General features: G+C 54.7%; 1 protein-coding gene across 2 annotated transcripts in view; it reads left to right on the top strand.

Moving 5' to 3' along the window:
• The window catches only part of ATP2A2 (ATPase sarcoplasmic/endoplasmic reticulum Ca2+ transporting 2), a 42,437-nt gene that overhangs the window by 8,977 nt on the left and 16,211 nt on the right, over window positions 1-17,249 (top strand). For both annotated transcript variants that reach the window (XM_061577739.1, XM_061577740.1), the window contains exons 4-16: window positions 354-458; window positions 1,494-1,632; window positions 2,781-2,861; window positions 3,469-3,554; window positions 4,944-5,099; window positions 8,215-8,523; window positions 9,179-9,267; window positions 9,965-10,067; window positions 11,029-11,160; window positions 12,014-12,139; window positions 13,259-13,477; window positions 14,942-15,064; window positions 16,917-17,129. In XM_061577739.1, coding sequence (XP_061433723.1) covers window positions 354-458; window positions 1,494-1,632; window positions 2,781-2,861; window positions 3,469-3,554; window positions 4,944-5,099; window positions 8,215-8,523; window positions 9,179-9,267; window positions 9,965-10,067; window positions 11,029-11,160; window positions 12,014-12,139; window positions 13,259-13,477; window positions 14,942-15,064; window positions 16,917-17,129 — 1,881 coding nt within the window. The remainder of the gene's footprint in view (window positions 1-353; window positions 459-1,493; window positions 1,633-2,780; window positions 2,862-3,468; window positions 3,555-4,943; window positions 5,100-8,214; window positions 8,524-9,178; window positions 9,268-9,964; window positions 10,068-11,028; window positions 11,161-12,013; window positions 12,140-13,258; window positions 13,478-14,941; window positions 15,065-16,916; window positions 17,130-17,249) is intronic.

The following is a 17,249-nucleotide window of genomic DNA, read 5'->3' as shown; positions in this document are numbered from 1 at the left end:
GGCATTGAACCTGACCCAATAACAACGACCCTGACCCAACAATGACATTGACTCTGACCCAATAACAACGACCCTGACCCAACAATGACATTGACCCTGACCCAATAACACGACCCTAACCCAACAATGACATTGCCTCTGACCCAATAACAATGCCCCTGACCCAATGAATAATATATACCCTGACCTTGATCCAGCGACCCTCACTCAGGAACCCTGATCCTGACCCAGTGACCATGGCAGTGCCTGACCCAGTGACCCTGACTCTGTGGCGGTGCCGGACCCAGTGACCCAGCGATCGTGTTACGACGCCTGACCCAGTGACCCTGACCCAGTGACTCTGACCCCACCAGGTTCTCGCGTGGTTCGAGGAGGGCGAGGAGACGGTCACCGCATTCGTGGAGCCGTTCGTCATCCTGCTCATCCTCATCGCCAACGCCATCGTGGGCGTGTGGCAGGTACAAACGCGCACACACACCTGTACATATACACCGCGACACACACCTGCACATACGCACATTTGTACACATAAAGACAAAGGCCCCCCGTATAGCCTTTACAGACTGCTGGGGCAAGTGCTGTTAGCGAGCACCTTTGTACACATACACACACCTGTACACACACACCTGTACACACACACCTGTACAAACACACAGCTGTACACACACACCTGTACACACACACCTGTACACACACACACACACACCTGTACACACACCGGTACACACACACCTGTACACACACACACCTGTACACACACACACCTGTACACACACACACATGTACACACACATGTACACACACACACCTGTACACACAAACCTGTACATACACACACCTGTACACACACACATGTACACACACCTGTACACACACATGTACACACACACACCTGTACACACACACACCTGTACACACACACCTCTACACACACACACCTGTATATAGTGCCGTGCACTTTGTGTGTAATGATGGGTGTACCGCGTGCAATGCTATGCTGGGTGTGCGTTGTGTGCTGTGAGTGTGTATATATATACTGTGTGTGTACTGCGTGTGCTGTGTGTGCGTGCGCTGTGTGTGTACTGTGTGTGTGTGCTGTGTGTGTGCTATGTGTGTGCTGTGTGTGCTGCGTGTGTATACTGTGTGTGTATACTGTGTGTGCGTGTACCGCATGTGTGCTGCGTGCGCGCTGTGTGTAATGATGTGTGTGTGTATACTGTGTGCTGTATGTGTATACTGTGTGTGTGTACCGCATGTGTGTGCTGTGTGTGTATATACTGTGTGTGTGTACTGTGTGTGTGTGTACTGTGTGTGTGTATACTGTGTGTGTGTATACTGTGTGTACTGTGTGTGTACTGTGTGTGTGTACTGTGTGTGTGTGCTGTGTATATATACTGTGTGTACTGTGTGTATGTACTGTGTGTGTATACTCTGTGTGCTGCTGTGTGTGCTGCGTGTAATGCCGTGCTGCGCGTGGCCCTGCGCGCTGCCAGGAGCGCAATGCGGAGAGCGCCATCGAGGCGCTGAAGGAGTACGAGCCCGAGATCGCCAAGGTGTACAGGCAGGACCGCCAGGCCGTGCAGAGAATCAAGGCGCGCGAGCTCGTGCCCGGGGACCTGGTGGAGGTGGCAGGTAGGGGGGCAGGGACACGCGTGGAACACACAGCCAAACGTCACCGTCCATCACCACCTCCATCACCACCTCCATCACCACCACCATCACCACCTCCATCACCACCTTCATCACCACCTCCATAAACACCTCCATCACCACCTCCATTACCACCTCCATCACCACCTCCATCACCACCTCCATCACCACCTCCATCACCACCTCCATCACCACCTCCACCACCATCAACACCGTCCATCACCACCTCCATTAACACCTCCATCACCACCTCCATCACCACCTCCATAAACACCTCCATCATCACCTCCATCACCACCGCCATCACCACCTCCATCACCACCGCCATCACCATCACCTCCATCACCACCATCACCACCATCACCACCTCCATCACCATCACCACCTGCATCACCACCTCCATCACCATCACCACCTCCATCACCATCACCACCATCACCACCATCACCACCTCCACCACCACCTCCATAACCACCTCACCAAGTCCATCATCAACCACCTCGAACACCACGCCACCACCACCATCACCACCTCCATCACCACCTCCATCACCACCTCCATCACCGCCACCACCACCACCTCCATAACCACCTTAGCAACTCCATAACCAACCACCTCCATCACCATCTTCATCACCACCTCACCAACTCCATCACCAACCGCCTCGAACACCACCACCACCTCCATCACCACTTCCATCACCACCACCACCACCTCCATCACCACTTCCATCACCACCTCCATCTCCACCTCCATCACCACCACCTCCATCACCACTTCCATCACCACTTCCACCACCACCTCCATAACCACCTCACCAAGTCCATCACCAACCACCTCTGCAATTATCTCCATAACCACCTCACCAACTCCATCACCAACCACCTCCATAACCACCTTAGCAACTCCATCACCAACCACCTGCATCACCACCTTCATCATCACCTAACCGACTCCATCACCAAGCATCTTCAATGCTACTCCGCCACCTCAAACAGGCCCTCCGACACGAGCCGCGGGCACCACCACCACCAGCAGCAGCACAACACTCCACCAGGACCGTGAGCGTGCCCACTAACAATCTCTGCCTTTGCTGCTGCTGCTGCTGCCGTCTCCTCCCCCCACCACAGTTGGAGACAAGGTCCCGGCTGACATCCGCCTCTCAGAGATCAAGTCCACCACGCTGCGCGTCGACCAGTCCATCCTCACCGGTACGGGAGTTCGCTCACCCACCGCTCACCACCACCATCGCCCCACAGTGAGCCCCCCCCCCGAAAAAAAGGCAAAGACAAATATTCCCCGTATAGCCCTCCAACAGACTGTTTGGTGGGTGGGGCAAGTGCTGTCAGCGAGCACCTATGAAGGCCGCCAGCCAGTCAGTCAGCCAGCAGCAACACTCCCGCACGCGCGCACGTGCACACTCCGTACGCGAGTCGAGTACGCCCGCGTGTGAATGCACAATTACTCGCCTACCGAGTCGCCGCCAGTCCAATAACCACTGTTTATAATACAAAGACCACCCCTCCACCCAGCAAAGTGCTGTCAGCGAGAGGGTGGATGGCCAAAATCCACGCCCTCCAGCTTCCCAGCGCTGATGTTTAAGACACCCCGCACTGGGTACTCATTTAAGGCTGAGCCGACTTAGAGGTGGTGGCACCAGATCCAGTTTCAGATACGTCGCCACTGCACAAAATTGGTTGTGATCGGGGTATCGAATCGGGATTTTGCCGGGTTCGGTAGCGCAGCACCGCAGCTGCTAACCACTGCGCCACCGCTCCCCACTCACCTCTGGCTCCGTCGTCATCCGTGCGAATGCAGGAGAGTCGGTGTCCGTGATCAAGCACACGGACCCCGTGCCAGACCCACGCGCCGTCAACCAGGACAAGAAGAACATGCTCTTCTCCGTGAGTCTCGATGAACAACGCCTCGTCGTCCGTGGGGGGGGGGGGGGGGGGGTGACCACACTTTATGGTTTCTAGATTTGAAGCTTTCGTGACTGCAAGGATTCATATTCTTGGGTTTTTTCGGTAAAGTCACGTAGGTAATAAATTAAAATTAAAATTAATAAAAGTAAAATAAATAAAAATCACGACGTTTCGGAGGCAACACAAGCTTCCGTCTTCAGGTGGAACCGTCACAGCACGATTGCTGTTTCAAGTACATGATACTTACTTAAGTACTTGATACTTACTTAAGTACTTGATACTTACTTGATACAGCAATCGTGCTGTGACGGTTCCACCTAAAGACGGAAGCTTGTGTTGCCTCCGAAACGTCGTGATTTTTATTTTATTTTACTTTTATTAATTTTAATTTTTTACCTTCGTGACTTTACCGAAAAACCCTAAGAAAAAGAACACACTTTATGGGTTTTTTATTTTATTTTACCAGGTAAGGGCCCATTGAGCTATGTGGAGCTCTTTTTCGGAAGTGACCTGGCTATCACGGATCATCGTTAAAACGAAGTGGCTTATCACGTGGACATTTGTAGCAGGCAAATACTCTTAAACGCATACTTGGGGCGCCGCGGTGGTGAGATGTTAACTACCTCGCCTGGTACGCAGGAGGTCGTGGGTTTCTATCCCGACCCTGACGCCTGTTTAGTTGGAGTTTGCGGTGTCTCTCTCTCCCCGTTGGTCGCGTGGATTTTTCTCCGGGTCCTCCGATTTTACCCCTCCACGTTTGGAAATGCCCAGGTCGCTTCTGAAAAAAATTGCTGTATAGCTCAGTGGGCCTCACCTGGTAAAATAAAAAGTTTCGTCTGAACTCCTTGCACCCAGGGGCCCGTGCCATTCACACGACACCACCGCCAACAGACAAGCCGGGGGCGCCCTGATAACTGGCTGCATTTATTTAACAAACCGAAAAAAAAATATCACCAGATTTGAAGTTTTTGTGACTGCAGGGATTCATATTATTGGTTCTTTCGGTAAAGTCACGTAGAAGGGAAACAATACAATAATAAAAATACTGTATAAACAATAAAATTCTCACGACGTTTCGACTGAAACACAAGCAATCGTCATCAGGTGTGAAAACCACAGCAAGAAAAAAAAAACGTCGTGAGAATTTTATTGTTATATAATTTTATTCTTTTATTGTTTCCCTTCTACGTGACCTTACCGAAAGAACCAAAGAACATATAAAAAAATATCACGTTAAAACTCCCCACGCTCGCACATCTGCACCGGAGTTCGTAATCGCACAACCTCCGGCTCGCACGTCCAGTGCGTTCAAGTGTTGTGCCACGACTGAGCTTGACCCCAACACCCTCCCCCCCCGCCCCCCCACAGGGCACGAACATCGCGGCCGGCAAGGCCGTCGGCATAGTGGTGGCGACCGGCGTGAACACCGAAATCGGCAAGATCCGCGACCAGATGGCAGCCACCGAACAGGAGAAGACTCCTCTGCAGCAGAAACTCGACGAGTTCGGGGAGCAGCTCTCCAAGGTGACTCCCCCTCTCCCCCCTCGCTCTCAGCCCCACCGTGGCCTCCTTCACCACCGCCGCCACCAGCAGCAGCAGCAGCGTGACATTCAGTGGTCACCGCCAGCTCATGCGTTCATTCAAGCAACCTGCGGATCGATCGATCGATCGACTGGCACCGATTGTTGAATTGCTTGCCTCACCCATCGGTGTGTCCGTCACTGTCACCACCACGAACACCTCCACCAGCGCGACCATCAATGGTCCATTGTCACCTCTGTGTTCCTCCATTGTCACCTCCTGCTCCATTGTCCCCTCCTCCTCCATTGTCCCTTCTGTGCTCCTCCATTGTCCCCTCCTCCTCCATTGTCCCCTCCTCCTCCATTGTCCCCTCCTCCTCCATTGTCACCTCCTCCTCCATTGTCACCTCTGTGCTCCTCCATTGTCACCTCCTGCTCCATTGTCCCCTCCTCCTCCATTGTCCCCTCTGTGCTCCTCCATTGTCCCCTCCTGCTCCATTGTCCCCTCCTCCTCCATTGTCCCCTCCTCCTCCATTGTCCCCTCCTCCTCCATTGTCCCCTCCTGCTCCATTGTCCCCTCCTCCTCCATTGTCCCCTCCTGCTCCATTGTCCCCTCCTGCTCCATTGTCCCCTCCTCCTCCATTGTCCCCTCCTCCTCCATTGTCCCCTCCTCCTCCATTGTCCCCTCCTCCTCCATTGTCCCCTCCTGCTCTATTGTCCCCTCCTGCTCCATTGTCCCCTCCTCCTCCATTGTCCCCTCCTGCTCCATTGTCCCCTCCTCCTCCATTGTCCCCTCCTCCTCCATTGCCCCCTCCTCCTCCATTGTCCCCTCTGTGCTCCTCCATTGTCCCCTCCTGCTCCATTGTCCCCTCCTCCTCCATTGTCCCCTCCTCCTCCATTGTCCCCTTCTGCTCCATTGTCCCCTCCTCCTCCATTGTCCCCTCCTGCTCCATTGTCCCCCCTCCTCCATTGTCCCCTCCTCCTCCATTGTCCCCTCCTCCTCCATTGCCCCCTCCTCCTCCATTGTCCCCTCCTCCTCCATTGTCCCCTCCTGCTCCATTGTCCCCTCCTCCTCCATTGTCCCCTCCTCCTCCATTGTCCCCTCCTGCTCCATTGTCCCCTCCTCCTCCATTGTCCCCTCCTGCTCCATTGTCCCCCCTCCTCCATTGTCCCCTCCTCCTCCATTGTCCCCTCCTCCTCCATTGTCCCCTCCTCCTCCATTGTCCCCTCCTCCTCCATTGTCCCCTCCTCCTCCATTGTCACCTCCTCCTCCATTGTCACCTCTGTGCTCCTCCATTGTCACCTCCTGCTCCATTGTCCCCTCCTCCTCCATTGTCCCCTCTGTGCTCCTCCATTGTCCCCTCCTGCTCCATTGTCCCCTCCTCCTCCATTGTCCTCTCCTCCTCCATTGTCCCCTCCTGCTCCATTGTCACCTCCTCCTCCATTGTCCCCTCCTGCTCCATTGTCCCCCCTCCTCCATTGTCCCCTCCTCCTCCATTGTCCCCTCCTCCTCCATTGTCCCCTCCTGCTCCATTGTCCCCTCCTCCTCCATTGTCCCCTCCTCCTCCATTGTCACCTCCTGCTCCATTGTCCCCTCCTCCTCCATTGTCACCTCCTGCTCCATTGTCCCCTCCTCCTCCATTGTCCCCTCCTCCTCCATTGTCCCCTCCTCCTCCATTGTCCCCTCCTCCTCCATTGTCCACTCCTCCTCCATTGTCCCCTCTGTGCTCCACCATTGTCCCCTCCTCCTCCATTGTCCCCTCCTCCTCCATTGTCCCCTCCTGCTCCATTGTCCACTCCTCCTCTATTGTCCCCTCTGTGCTCCTCCATTGTCCCCTCCTCCTCCATTGTCCCCTCCTCCTCTATTGTCCCCTCCTCCTCCATTGTCCCCTCCACCTCCATTGTCCCCTCCTGCTCCATTGTCACCTCCTCCTCCATTGTCCCCTCTGTCCTCCTCCTCCATTGTCCCCTCCTCCTCCATTGTCCCCTCCTCCTCCATTGTCCCCTCTGTCCTCCTCCATTGTCCCCTCCTCCTCCATTGTCCCCTCCTCCTCCATTGTCTCCTCTGTGCTCCTCCATTGTCCCCTCCTCCTCCATTGTCCCCTCCTGCTCCATTGTCCCCTCCTCCTCCATTGTCCCCTCCTCCTCCATTGTCCCCTCCTCCTCCATTGTCCCCTCCTCCTCCATTGTCCCCTCCTCCTCCATTGTCCCCTCCTCCTCCATTGTCCCCTCCTCCTCCATTGTCCCCTCTGTCCTCCTCCATTGTCCCCTCCTGCTCCATTGTCCCCTCCTCCTCCATTGTCCCGTCCTCCTCCATTGTCCCCTCCTCCTCCATTGTCCCCTCCTCCTCCATTGTCCCCTCCTCCTCCATTGTCCCCTCCTCCTCCATTGTCCCCTCCTGCTCCATTGTCCCTTCCTCCTCCATTGTCCCCTCCTCCTCCATTGTCCCCTCCTCCTCCATTGTCCCCTCTGTCCTCCTCCATTGTCCCCTCCTGCTCCATTGTCCCGTCCTCCTCCATTGTCCCCTCCTCCTCCATTGTCCCCTCCTCCTCCATTGTCCCCTCCTGCTCCATTGTCCCATCATCCTCCATTGTCCCCTCCTGCTCCATTGTCCCCTCCTGCTCCATTGTCCCCTCCTCCTCCATTGTCCCCTCCTCCTCCATTGTCCCCTCCTCCTCCATTGTCCCCTCCTCCTCCATTGTCCCCTCCTCCTCCATTGTCCCCTCCTCCTCCATTGTCCCCTCCTGCTCCATTGTCCCCTCCTCCTCCATTGTCCCCTCCTCCTCCATTGTCCCCTCTGTCCTCCTCCATTGTCCCCTCCTGCTCCATTGTCCCGTCCTCCTCCATTGTCCCCTCCTCCTCCATTGTCCCCTCCTCCTCCATTGTCCCCTCCTGCTCCATTGTCCCGTCCTCCTCCATTGTCCCCTCCTGCTCCATTGTCCCGTTCTCCTCCATTGTCCCCTCCTCCTCCATTGTCCCCTCCTCCTCCATTGTCCCCTCCTCCTCCATTGTCCCCTCCTCCTGCATTGTCCTCTCTGTCCTCCTCCTCCATCAGCTGACAACATCGTGCGCGCTCTCTCCTCCCTCTTCACCCCCCACCCCCACCACCACCACCCCAGGTCATCACTCTGATCTGCATCGCCGTGTGGATGATCAACATCGGCCACTTCAACGACCCCGTGCACGGCGGCTCGTGGATCCGCGGCGCCGTCTACTACTTCAAGATCGCCGTGGCCCTGGCCGTGGCCGCCATCCCCGAGGGCCTCCCCGCCGTCATCACCACGTGCCTGGCGCTGGGCACGCGCCGCATGGCCAAGAAGAACGCCATCGTGCGCAGCCTGCCCTCCGTCGAGACGCTCGGATGCACCTCGGTCATCTGCTCCGACAAGACCGGCACGCTTACCACCAACCAGATGAGCGTTTGCAGGGTGAGCGGAGCGCCCCCCCCACCCCACCCCCCCGCCACCCCACCACCTTGCCGGCAGCGATGTTTGGAATATATGGGGGGGGGGGGAGGGATCTCTGTCTCGTTTTAATAGTTGAATGTAAAGGAGTGTGTGAGATATATTTTTGCTACAGTATTATCTGCCACTCGTCTCGGTCAGTCGACCACATTGGTGGCACCCGGGTCTGTCCCGTGACTTGCTGCCAGCAGCGAGGCCCTTCCACACTTGACGTGGCCTCAAGGTGCACCTAGCCTGGCACAAGCGCCATTGTTGTTGTTGTTGTGTGCGGGGCGGGGGGGGTGCGGGTGCAGTATTTATCGCGCTGCGCTATGATCCCGGCAACCCGAATTCCATTCCCGATCACGACCCCACCTCGTGAACCGTGCGATCCTTCACAGGTGCTCGCAAAAAACAACAGTACTTGCCCCAACAGGCTACACGGGATAATCTTTCGTATTTTGTTCTATTTGGGGAGGATGTGGAGGCGGTGGTGATGAGGTCTGCGGTGGTGGAGTAGATGATGCTGGTGATGATCGTGATGATGTTGATGATCGTGATGATGTTGGCAATGGCTGTGATGTTGCTGATGTTGATGGTGGTGGTGGTGTTGTTGTTGATGGTGGTGGTGGTGCTGTAGATGTTCGTGCTGGACAAGGTTGAAGGAGACTCGTGCTCCCTGGCCGAGTTCCACATCACGGGGTCCACATACGCGCCGGAAGGAGACGTGTAGGCCTCACACCCCACGGCACACACAGAGACACACCACACACTCCCCACACACACCGTACACACACCATGCAACGCGCTCACAACCATCCACACACCACGCACACTCCCCACACACACCGTACACACACCGTGCAACTCACTCACAACCATCCACACACCACGCACACCACTCCACGCACTCACGATCTACACATCGCCTAATTCACCCCGGGCTACCCTCCTGACCTCATTCCGCCGTGACCCCCCAACTCCCTTTAGACCCCACGACTTCTTTGCATTCTAGATTTGAAGCTTTCATGACGGCAAGGATTCATACTCTTCGGTTTTTTCGGTAAAGTCACGTAGGTAAAAAATAATAAAATAATAAAATTAAAAAATAACTAAATTAAATCACGACGTGTCGGAGGCAACACAAGTCTCCGTTTCACTTGATACAGTAAATTTGGCTGTGACGGTCCCACCTGAAGACGGAGACTTGTGTTGCCTCCGAAACGTCGTGATTTAATTGAGTTATTTTCATTTATTATTATTTTTATTATATATTTTTTTAATTTTTTACCTACGTGACTTTGCCGAAAAAACATCAAAGAGTACGATTTCTTTGCATCCACGCGCCCATTGACCTTCACCCACAGATGTCCCCCGGTGTCCCCCGAGCGACCCCATGAGCGAGTGACCTTGTGACCCCCGGCAGGTACAAGAACGAGAGCAAAGTGCGCACAGGGCAGTACGACGGCCTGGTGGAGCTGGCGACCATCTGCGCGCTCTGCAACGACTCCTCGCTGGACTTCAACGAGGCGAGGAAACGCTGGGGACACGGGAAGATGCAACGGGGATTCAGTTTTGAGTTTTCAGTTTCATTTATTTGGTGTAGCCCTGTGAGCCATTCGGCTCTTGAATCGGGTGCAACCGCAACAAACAAAAAACATGAACAAGAAAACATCTTAAAGTGACAATGCGCAAACAGAAAAATCCAGGAAAAAACTGAAAAAATATTGCGGAAAAAGCACCGTACACCAACGCTCTGTGCAAAAATCCCAGTGGGATGCAAGTCAAACAACAAACAACCACAGGATAACTTAGATTAAAGCCATCATTCTAACTCCGTACTACAAGAAACAAACATGGCCGAACCAAAAAACAGTGATCATAAGAACTGTGACCGAAATTTCGCAATAAACGACATAAACAACATGTACCACCAAAACCCTGTAGCCATAGCTGGCCGCAGGGACAAGGGGAAAAGGGGAGAATGAGGCATGGGGAGATGGGCGAGACTTAAGAGAGACACGGAGAGACACGGGTACACATCGAGTGACACGACAAGGCACAAGACGCATGCGGGAATACAAAGCGGGATGGGGACACGCGGGGAGACACGGAGGCATACGGAGAGACACGCGGAGACGCAGGGGGAGACACGGGAGGACAAGGGAGGCATGCGGGGAGACACGGGGAGGGGGTCACAGGGATGCACGGCGAGACAGGGAAACACAGGGAGCCACAAGAACAGATGGGCAAATACGGGGAAATACAGAAAACACGGTGAGACACGGGGACACATAAAGGGGACACGGGGAGACACAGAGGCATTACGGAGAGACACGAGGGGGGGGGGGTCACAGGGGAGGCACGAGATGACACAAGGAACACGGTGAGACACGGTGAGACAGGAGTAGACGGAGAGAAAGTGGAACAAGGGGACGCTTGGTGATGGGGGTGGGGGTGACGATGATGGTGGTGTTGTGATGTTCTCAGGCCAAGGGAATCTTCGAGAAGGTGGGAGAGGCGACGGAGACGGCGCTCACGTGCCTCGTGGAGAAGATGAACGTGTTCGACACGGACGTGAACCGACTCACCAAAGTGGAGCGCGCCAACGCGTGCAACAACGTGAGCCTCACTCGCACCGATCGCTCGCACCGCTCGTTCGCTCGCTCGTTCGCTCGCTCCACTCACCCACCGACGCGGCTATCCTCGCGACGAACCAGTGAACGGACAAAGGGATTGAGCGGCGTCTCAAGGAATTGACTTGTGAAGTTAAATTCATTGAAGGAGCCGGCGAACGATAATGCGGACACACCGATGGGCGAGGCGAGCAATTCAACAATCGGTGCCGATCGATCGATCGATCGATCGATCCGCAGGTCGCTTGAGTGAACGCATGAGCGAATGGATGAGCCGGCGGGCGAGCAAGCGAATGAGAAAGTAAATGTGAGACCCGGTGAACGAATGAACGACCGAATGAATGAACGAACGTGGGGGGGGGGGGGGGTTTGTATGGATGTTACACTTTAACACGTAGACTTTGGCAACCGATAGTGTCCGTGGTAACGTGTTTTTTTGGGGGGTTAGATGGCGTAAGCGCACATTTGTATTGACGCAATTTAACCCTAAACAAAAACCTTTGTGATATTGAGCTTAAATTTCGATTTAAAGCTTTCGTGACTGCAGGGATTCATCTTCTTGGTTCTTTTATTATGTTTTATTTTTATTATTTCCATTCTACGTGACTTTACCGAAAGAACCAAGAAGATATTGAACTTAGTTCAGCACGATACGTAGCCAACTGAGCCCCCTCTCTCCACCCCCCCGCCCTCCTCCGCCCTGCCCCTCCCCCGTCACCCTCCTCCACCCCGCCCCCCACCCTCCTCCCCCCCCCCGCCACCCTCCTCTACCCCGCCCCCCACCCTCCTCCACCCCGCCCCCCACCCTCATGCGTCTCGTGCCCCCCCCCCGCCCCCAGGTGATCAAGCAACTGATGCGCAAGGAATTCACGCTGGAGTTCTCGCGAGACCGCAAGTCCATGTCCGTCTACTGCGTCCCCACCAAGCCCACGCGCTCCGCCGTGGGTCCCAAGCTCTTCGTGAAGGTCGGCACGGACCCACAGCACCCACACGATCGATCAAAAGGCGGTCACTGCATCGAATACATCACGAGCACAAGGCCGCACTCAACACACACACATTGTAGCGTCGTCTCTATGTCCAAGCCCACTCACCCACAACAAGCGGATGACAGATTTCCCTCCCCTCCCTCCTCCCACGTTTTATCGATATTTATCCCATCGATTTCGAGGCTTAAACCTGACCCCAACCCCGAACGCCAACCTTCGCCTCGATCCTATTCTTTACGACGCTTTAAAGTGTCCGGAGAAAACACGCGCGTGCGAGGGGGAAACACTCTATCCCCCATACAGACAGAACGGGTGGAGTTCACATTTTGTTTGCTGTTTCATCTTTCCGGCAAACCAGGATTACGGCTCATCCCACAATTCTGAGCCAATCCTTATACTGGTCGGTCCTCTGTCCCCACCCCCTCCCGACCCCTCGTCCTCCCCCCACCCTCCTCTTCCCACTCCCCTCCTCCTTTCTACCCCCCCCCACTCCCCCCTCCACTACCCCCTCCACTACCCCCTCTACTACCCCCTCCACTACCCCCTCCACTACCCCCCTCCCTCCTCTTCCCACTACCCCCTCCACTACCCCCTCCACTACCCCCCACTCCCCCCCCCCCACTCCCCCCTCCACTACCCCCCCCCTCCTCTTCCCACTCCCCCTCCTCCTTTCTACCCCCTACTCCCCCCTCCACTACCCCCTCCACTACCCCCCCTCCACTACCCCCTCCACTACCCCCTCCACTACCCCCCCCCCTCCACTACCCCCCCTCCCTCCTCTTCCCACTCCCCCTCCTCCTTTCTACCCCCTACTTCCCCCTCCACTACCCCCTCCACTACCCCCTCCACTACCCCCTCCACTACCCCTCTACTACCCCCTCCACTACCCCCTCCACTACCCCCTCTACTACCCCCTCCACTACCCCCTCTACTACCCCCTCCACTACCCCCTCCACTACTCCCTCTACTACCCCCTCCACTACCCCCTCCACTACCCCCTCCTTCCTCCTCCCCTCCATCCCCCCTTCTCCTCCATCCCCCACCGCAACCCCCTCCCTCCCCTCCCCTCCCCCCCTACGACACGCACACGCGCAGGGCGCGCCCGAGGGCGTGGTGGACCGCTGCACCCACGTGCGCGTCGGCACCACCAAGGTGCCCATGACCCCCGGCGTCAAGGACAGGATCATGTCGACGATCCGCGAGTACGGCACGGGCCGCGACACGCTGCGCTGCCTGGCGCTGGCGACACGCGACACCCCGCCACGCCGGGAGGACATGGTTCTGGAGGACTCCACCAAGTTCGGCAGCTACGAGGTTTGCGGGCGCGCGTTTCTCCGCGCGCGTTTAAACTAAAGAAATTTACGCGCCGACGGGTCTCGGGAACGAATTGGGTTCGTAAACCGAGGACTGCCCGTGCTGTTTAACGTCTGCGCCGCCGTCCGTAAATGACGTCACGCACCTAGGGGGGGGAGGGGGGTCAGACATTTGTGACGATGTGTGACGGGGGGGGGGTGTTTGAGAAATGTGACGTGACATCAAAATGCGCAACTTTAAATAAATATGGACAACACGTTCTACTTAATTAAATGGACTTTTTCATAAATGTTTTCTCCTACAACATCGGAGTGCAGCGCCACATTGAATACGCACTACAATGACAATAGTTTGAAGCGATTTGAAGCATGTTTTATTTTGGGGGGGGAGGGGCAGAGTTTTGTGACGTCATATTTGAGGGGGGGGGGGTCTGACTTTTTGTGACGTAGTGTGACGAAGGGGGGGGGGGGTCAAAAATCGTCAAAAATCGCGTGACGTCATTTATGGACGGCCCCTTTAGTTAAAACTATTAAAATTATTTTACCAAGTAAGGCCCCATTGAACTCTTTTTCAGAAGCGACCTGGGCACAAATTGAAGTGGCTCAACACTTGGAAATGTAGAGCAGGCAAACACTCTAAACACAGAATCTAGATCTTAAGTTTTCGTGACTGCAATGATCCATACTCTTGAGTTATTTCGGTAAAGTCACGTAGGTATAAAATAAAAGAAATTAAAATTAAATGTAAAATAAAAAACGAATTGCCTTTATTTTTTATTAATTGTATTCTAAACACACACGTTGATTCTAAATGTGGAGGTAAATCCATGTGACCACGTGGAGAGATAGAGAGAGAGACATCCAAATTCCGAATATACAGGTGTTCAGGGTAGGGATTGAAACCCACGACCTCCTGCATACCAGGCGAGGCATTTAACATCTCCTAGCCACCGAGGCGCCCCATTTAGTTATCTTGATGTGGATTTAAAGCTTTCGTGACTGCAGGGATTCATCTTCTTGGTTCTTTCGGTAAAGTCACGTAGAAGGGAAATAATAAAATAATAAAAATAAAACATGATAAAATAAAAATTCTCACGACGTTTCGGCCACAACACAAGCAGCCGTCCTCAGGTGAAGAAACAGAGCTGTCGGAAAGACAGCGTCCCAATGAACACCGCCAAGCTTGGCAGCGTATATTTAAGCTGGGTCGATTATTATGTTTTATTTTTTATTACTTTATCATTTCCCTTCTACGTGACTTTACCGAAAGAACCAACAACATTATCTTGATGTCCTTAGCGCCTCTGATTTAGCACCATTGGTTTACGTACGGCGTCTAAAAGAAAGTTCGACGTACGTAAGTGTACATACCCCCCGCGCATAACGCGGTATTCACGCGGTACAACAGCGTGCGAGCGGGTTGGAATCCGTGCGTGTGAAATGATCGTCCTCTCTCCTGCCACAGGCGGATCTGACGTTCGTGGGCTGCGTGGGGATGCTGGACCCTCCTCGCAAGGAGGTCATGGGCTCCATCATCCTGTGCAGGGAAGCCGGCATCAGGGTCATCATGATCACCGGCGACAACAAGGCGAGTGAAACACGCGCACGCAACAACAACAACAACCGCCATTCGCCACTAAGTGGCGGGGACATCACCACGATGTTTGTGCCAGACCATGTGCACCTTGAGGCCACGTGAAGTGTCGAACGCCCGCTGGCAGGAGGTCACGGGGCAGACCCAGCAGGTGCCACGGGTCGACTGACTTGAGATGACCGAGACGACTGGCTGATGCACCACCTGTGCCCCCTACTGTGCCAACTTGCTGTGCTTTAGCCACCCGGCGCTCCGCTCGTTGTTGTGAGCGTCGCTCGTCCGCCCTCCGTTGTTGTTGGAGGGCGACTGCCTCCAACTGCCCAGTAGCATCGTTTACGAGCCTCCTCCACAGAGGCCGATCTTGACACCGCTGGTACCAGTCATCGGCAAGTCCACTCAGCTCCACGTCCTCCTGTACCACATCACTCCATCTCTTCTCTAGCCCGTGCCGCGCCCGTTTAGCCCCCTCGATCCGGCCGAACACACACACGCACACACTCACTCAGAGTGCGTGGGCAAACGAAGACCCCCCCCCCCCCCCCACGTAGCTTCCCTTTCAAGGTTAAGTGCGCACACAAAAGACAAAGATCCCCCGTACTGCCTGACTAGCCTGTTGAGCCAAGTGCTGTTAGTGAGCACCTACGAAAGGGCTGCACGGCGAACTAGGTGCCGCCTTTGTCTCCCCAGTGCTGTTGGGTACACGTTTGAGGCTGAGTCGATCTAGGGGGATTCCCAGGACCGGTTTGTAGATAAAGTATATATTTATGCCACTGATGTTGCCCGTCAGCAGCAATCGAATTCAGCCTGCGAGGTTCCTGACACAGTGCGCTCAACCACCCCTAGGTCGACTCAACCTCAAACGATGTGTAATCATCGCCACTGGGGAGACAAAGGCGGTCGGGCGTGGTGCTGGCCACCCACCCCCTCGTGTACCGTTCCGGCCTTCATAGGTGCTCGTTAACAGCACTTGCCCCTCCAGTCTGTTAAGGCTACACGGGGGATCTTTGTCAGCCACCATAACCCAGCGTTTGGCAGAATGGTCCTCTTCCCGAGAGAGGTGGCTCTCCTGGGAAATCTCCTCCGAGGGGGTCATTGAACATCTAAGATTTTGTGTCTGTCGTGTGACGAGTACTCTACAACTATTTAAAGCTAAAAAAGTGTTTTTTATTATACCAGCTAAGGCCCAGTTAGCTATACAGCTGTTTTTCCGAAGTGACCTGGCCACAAATGATAGCTCAACGAAGTGGCTTGCCACGTGGAAATATATAACAGTAACGAATGTTGATTCTAAATGTGGATGGAAAAACCGGAGGAACCGGAGAAAACCCCCCCAAATATTCAGGTGCCAGGGTCGGGTTCGAAAACCCACGACCTCCTGTATTGCGGGCGAAGTAGTTGACATCTCAACATCGCGGTGCCCTCACTGGCCTCGAGGCGATCAGGAGACATTCCTCTCCTTCCCGTGACTGGTCCCGTTCTTTTTAAATCCTTTATATTAAGTTCGCTTGCTTGCTTAGGACCGTGCAAATATTTCGGTAGTTTTTTAGCCCACTTCCCGTGATCCAATCGATCTGACATTTTGCACACAGACTCGTTGTGTGTGACAATGCATTTTCGTGAAAATTTTTTTCCAAAGTTTTACACTGTTTGGGGAATTTTTTAAAAATATTTAATTACCAATTGTTTAATGCTGCCAGACAATCATCTGACCCATAAGTGGCAGCCATCTCAAGCCAGAGGACGAGAGGACTCTAGCCGCCCCGATGCCACGCATATAAAGGATTTATAGTGAAAAACTTTTTTTTACGGGTTTACTTGTTTCCACTCCCCTCCCTCCCACGCGCAGGGCACGGCCGTGGCCATCTGCCGTCGCATCGGCATCTTCACGGAGGACGAGGACGTGGAAGGGAAGGCGTACACGGGCCGCGAGTTCGACGACCTGCCCAGCTCCGACAAGGGACCTGCCACCATGCGTGCACGCTGCTTCGCCCGTGTCGAGCCCTCGCACAAGTCAAAGATCGTGGAGTACCTGCAGGGATACGACGAGATCACCGCCATGGTGAGTGACGTACCGGTGGTGGCGGTGGGGGCAGTGGTGTTGATTGTTGAGCTGCTGGTGGTGTTGGTGGTGGTGCTAATTGCGAGGCTGGTTTTGTCGTGGTGGTGGTAATGGCTGTGA

The sequence above is a fragment of the Lethenteron reissneri genome, chromosome 64 (genome assembly GCF_015708825.2).
Source record: "Lethenteron reissneri isolate LAM-NWPU_2019-01 chromosome 64, ASM1570882v1, whole genome shotgun sequence".
Lineage (NCBI taxonomy): Eukaryota > Metazoa > Chordata > Hyperoartia > Petromyzontiformes > Petromyzontidae > Lethenteron > Lethenteron reissneri.
Note: the sequence above shows the minus strand (reverse complement) of the source record. Positions and strands in the feature narration are given on the sequence as shown.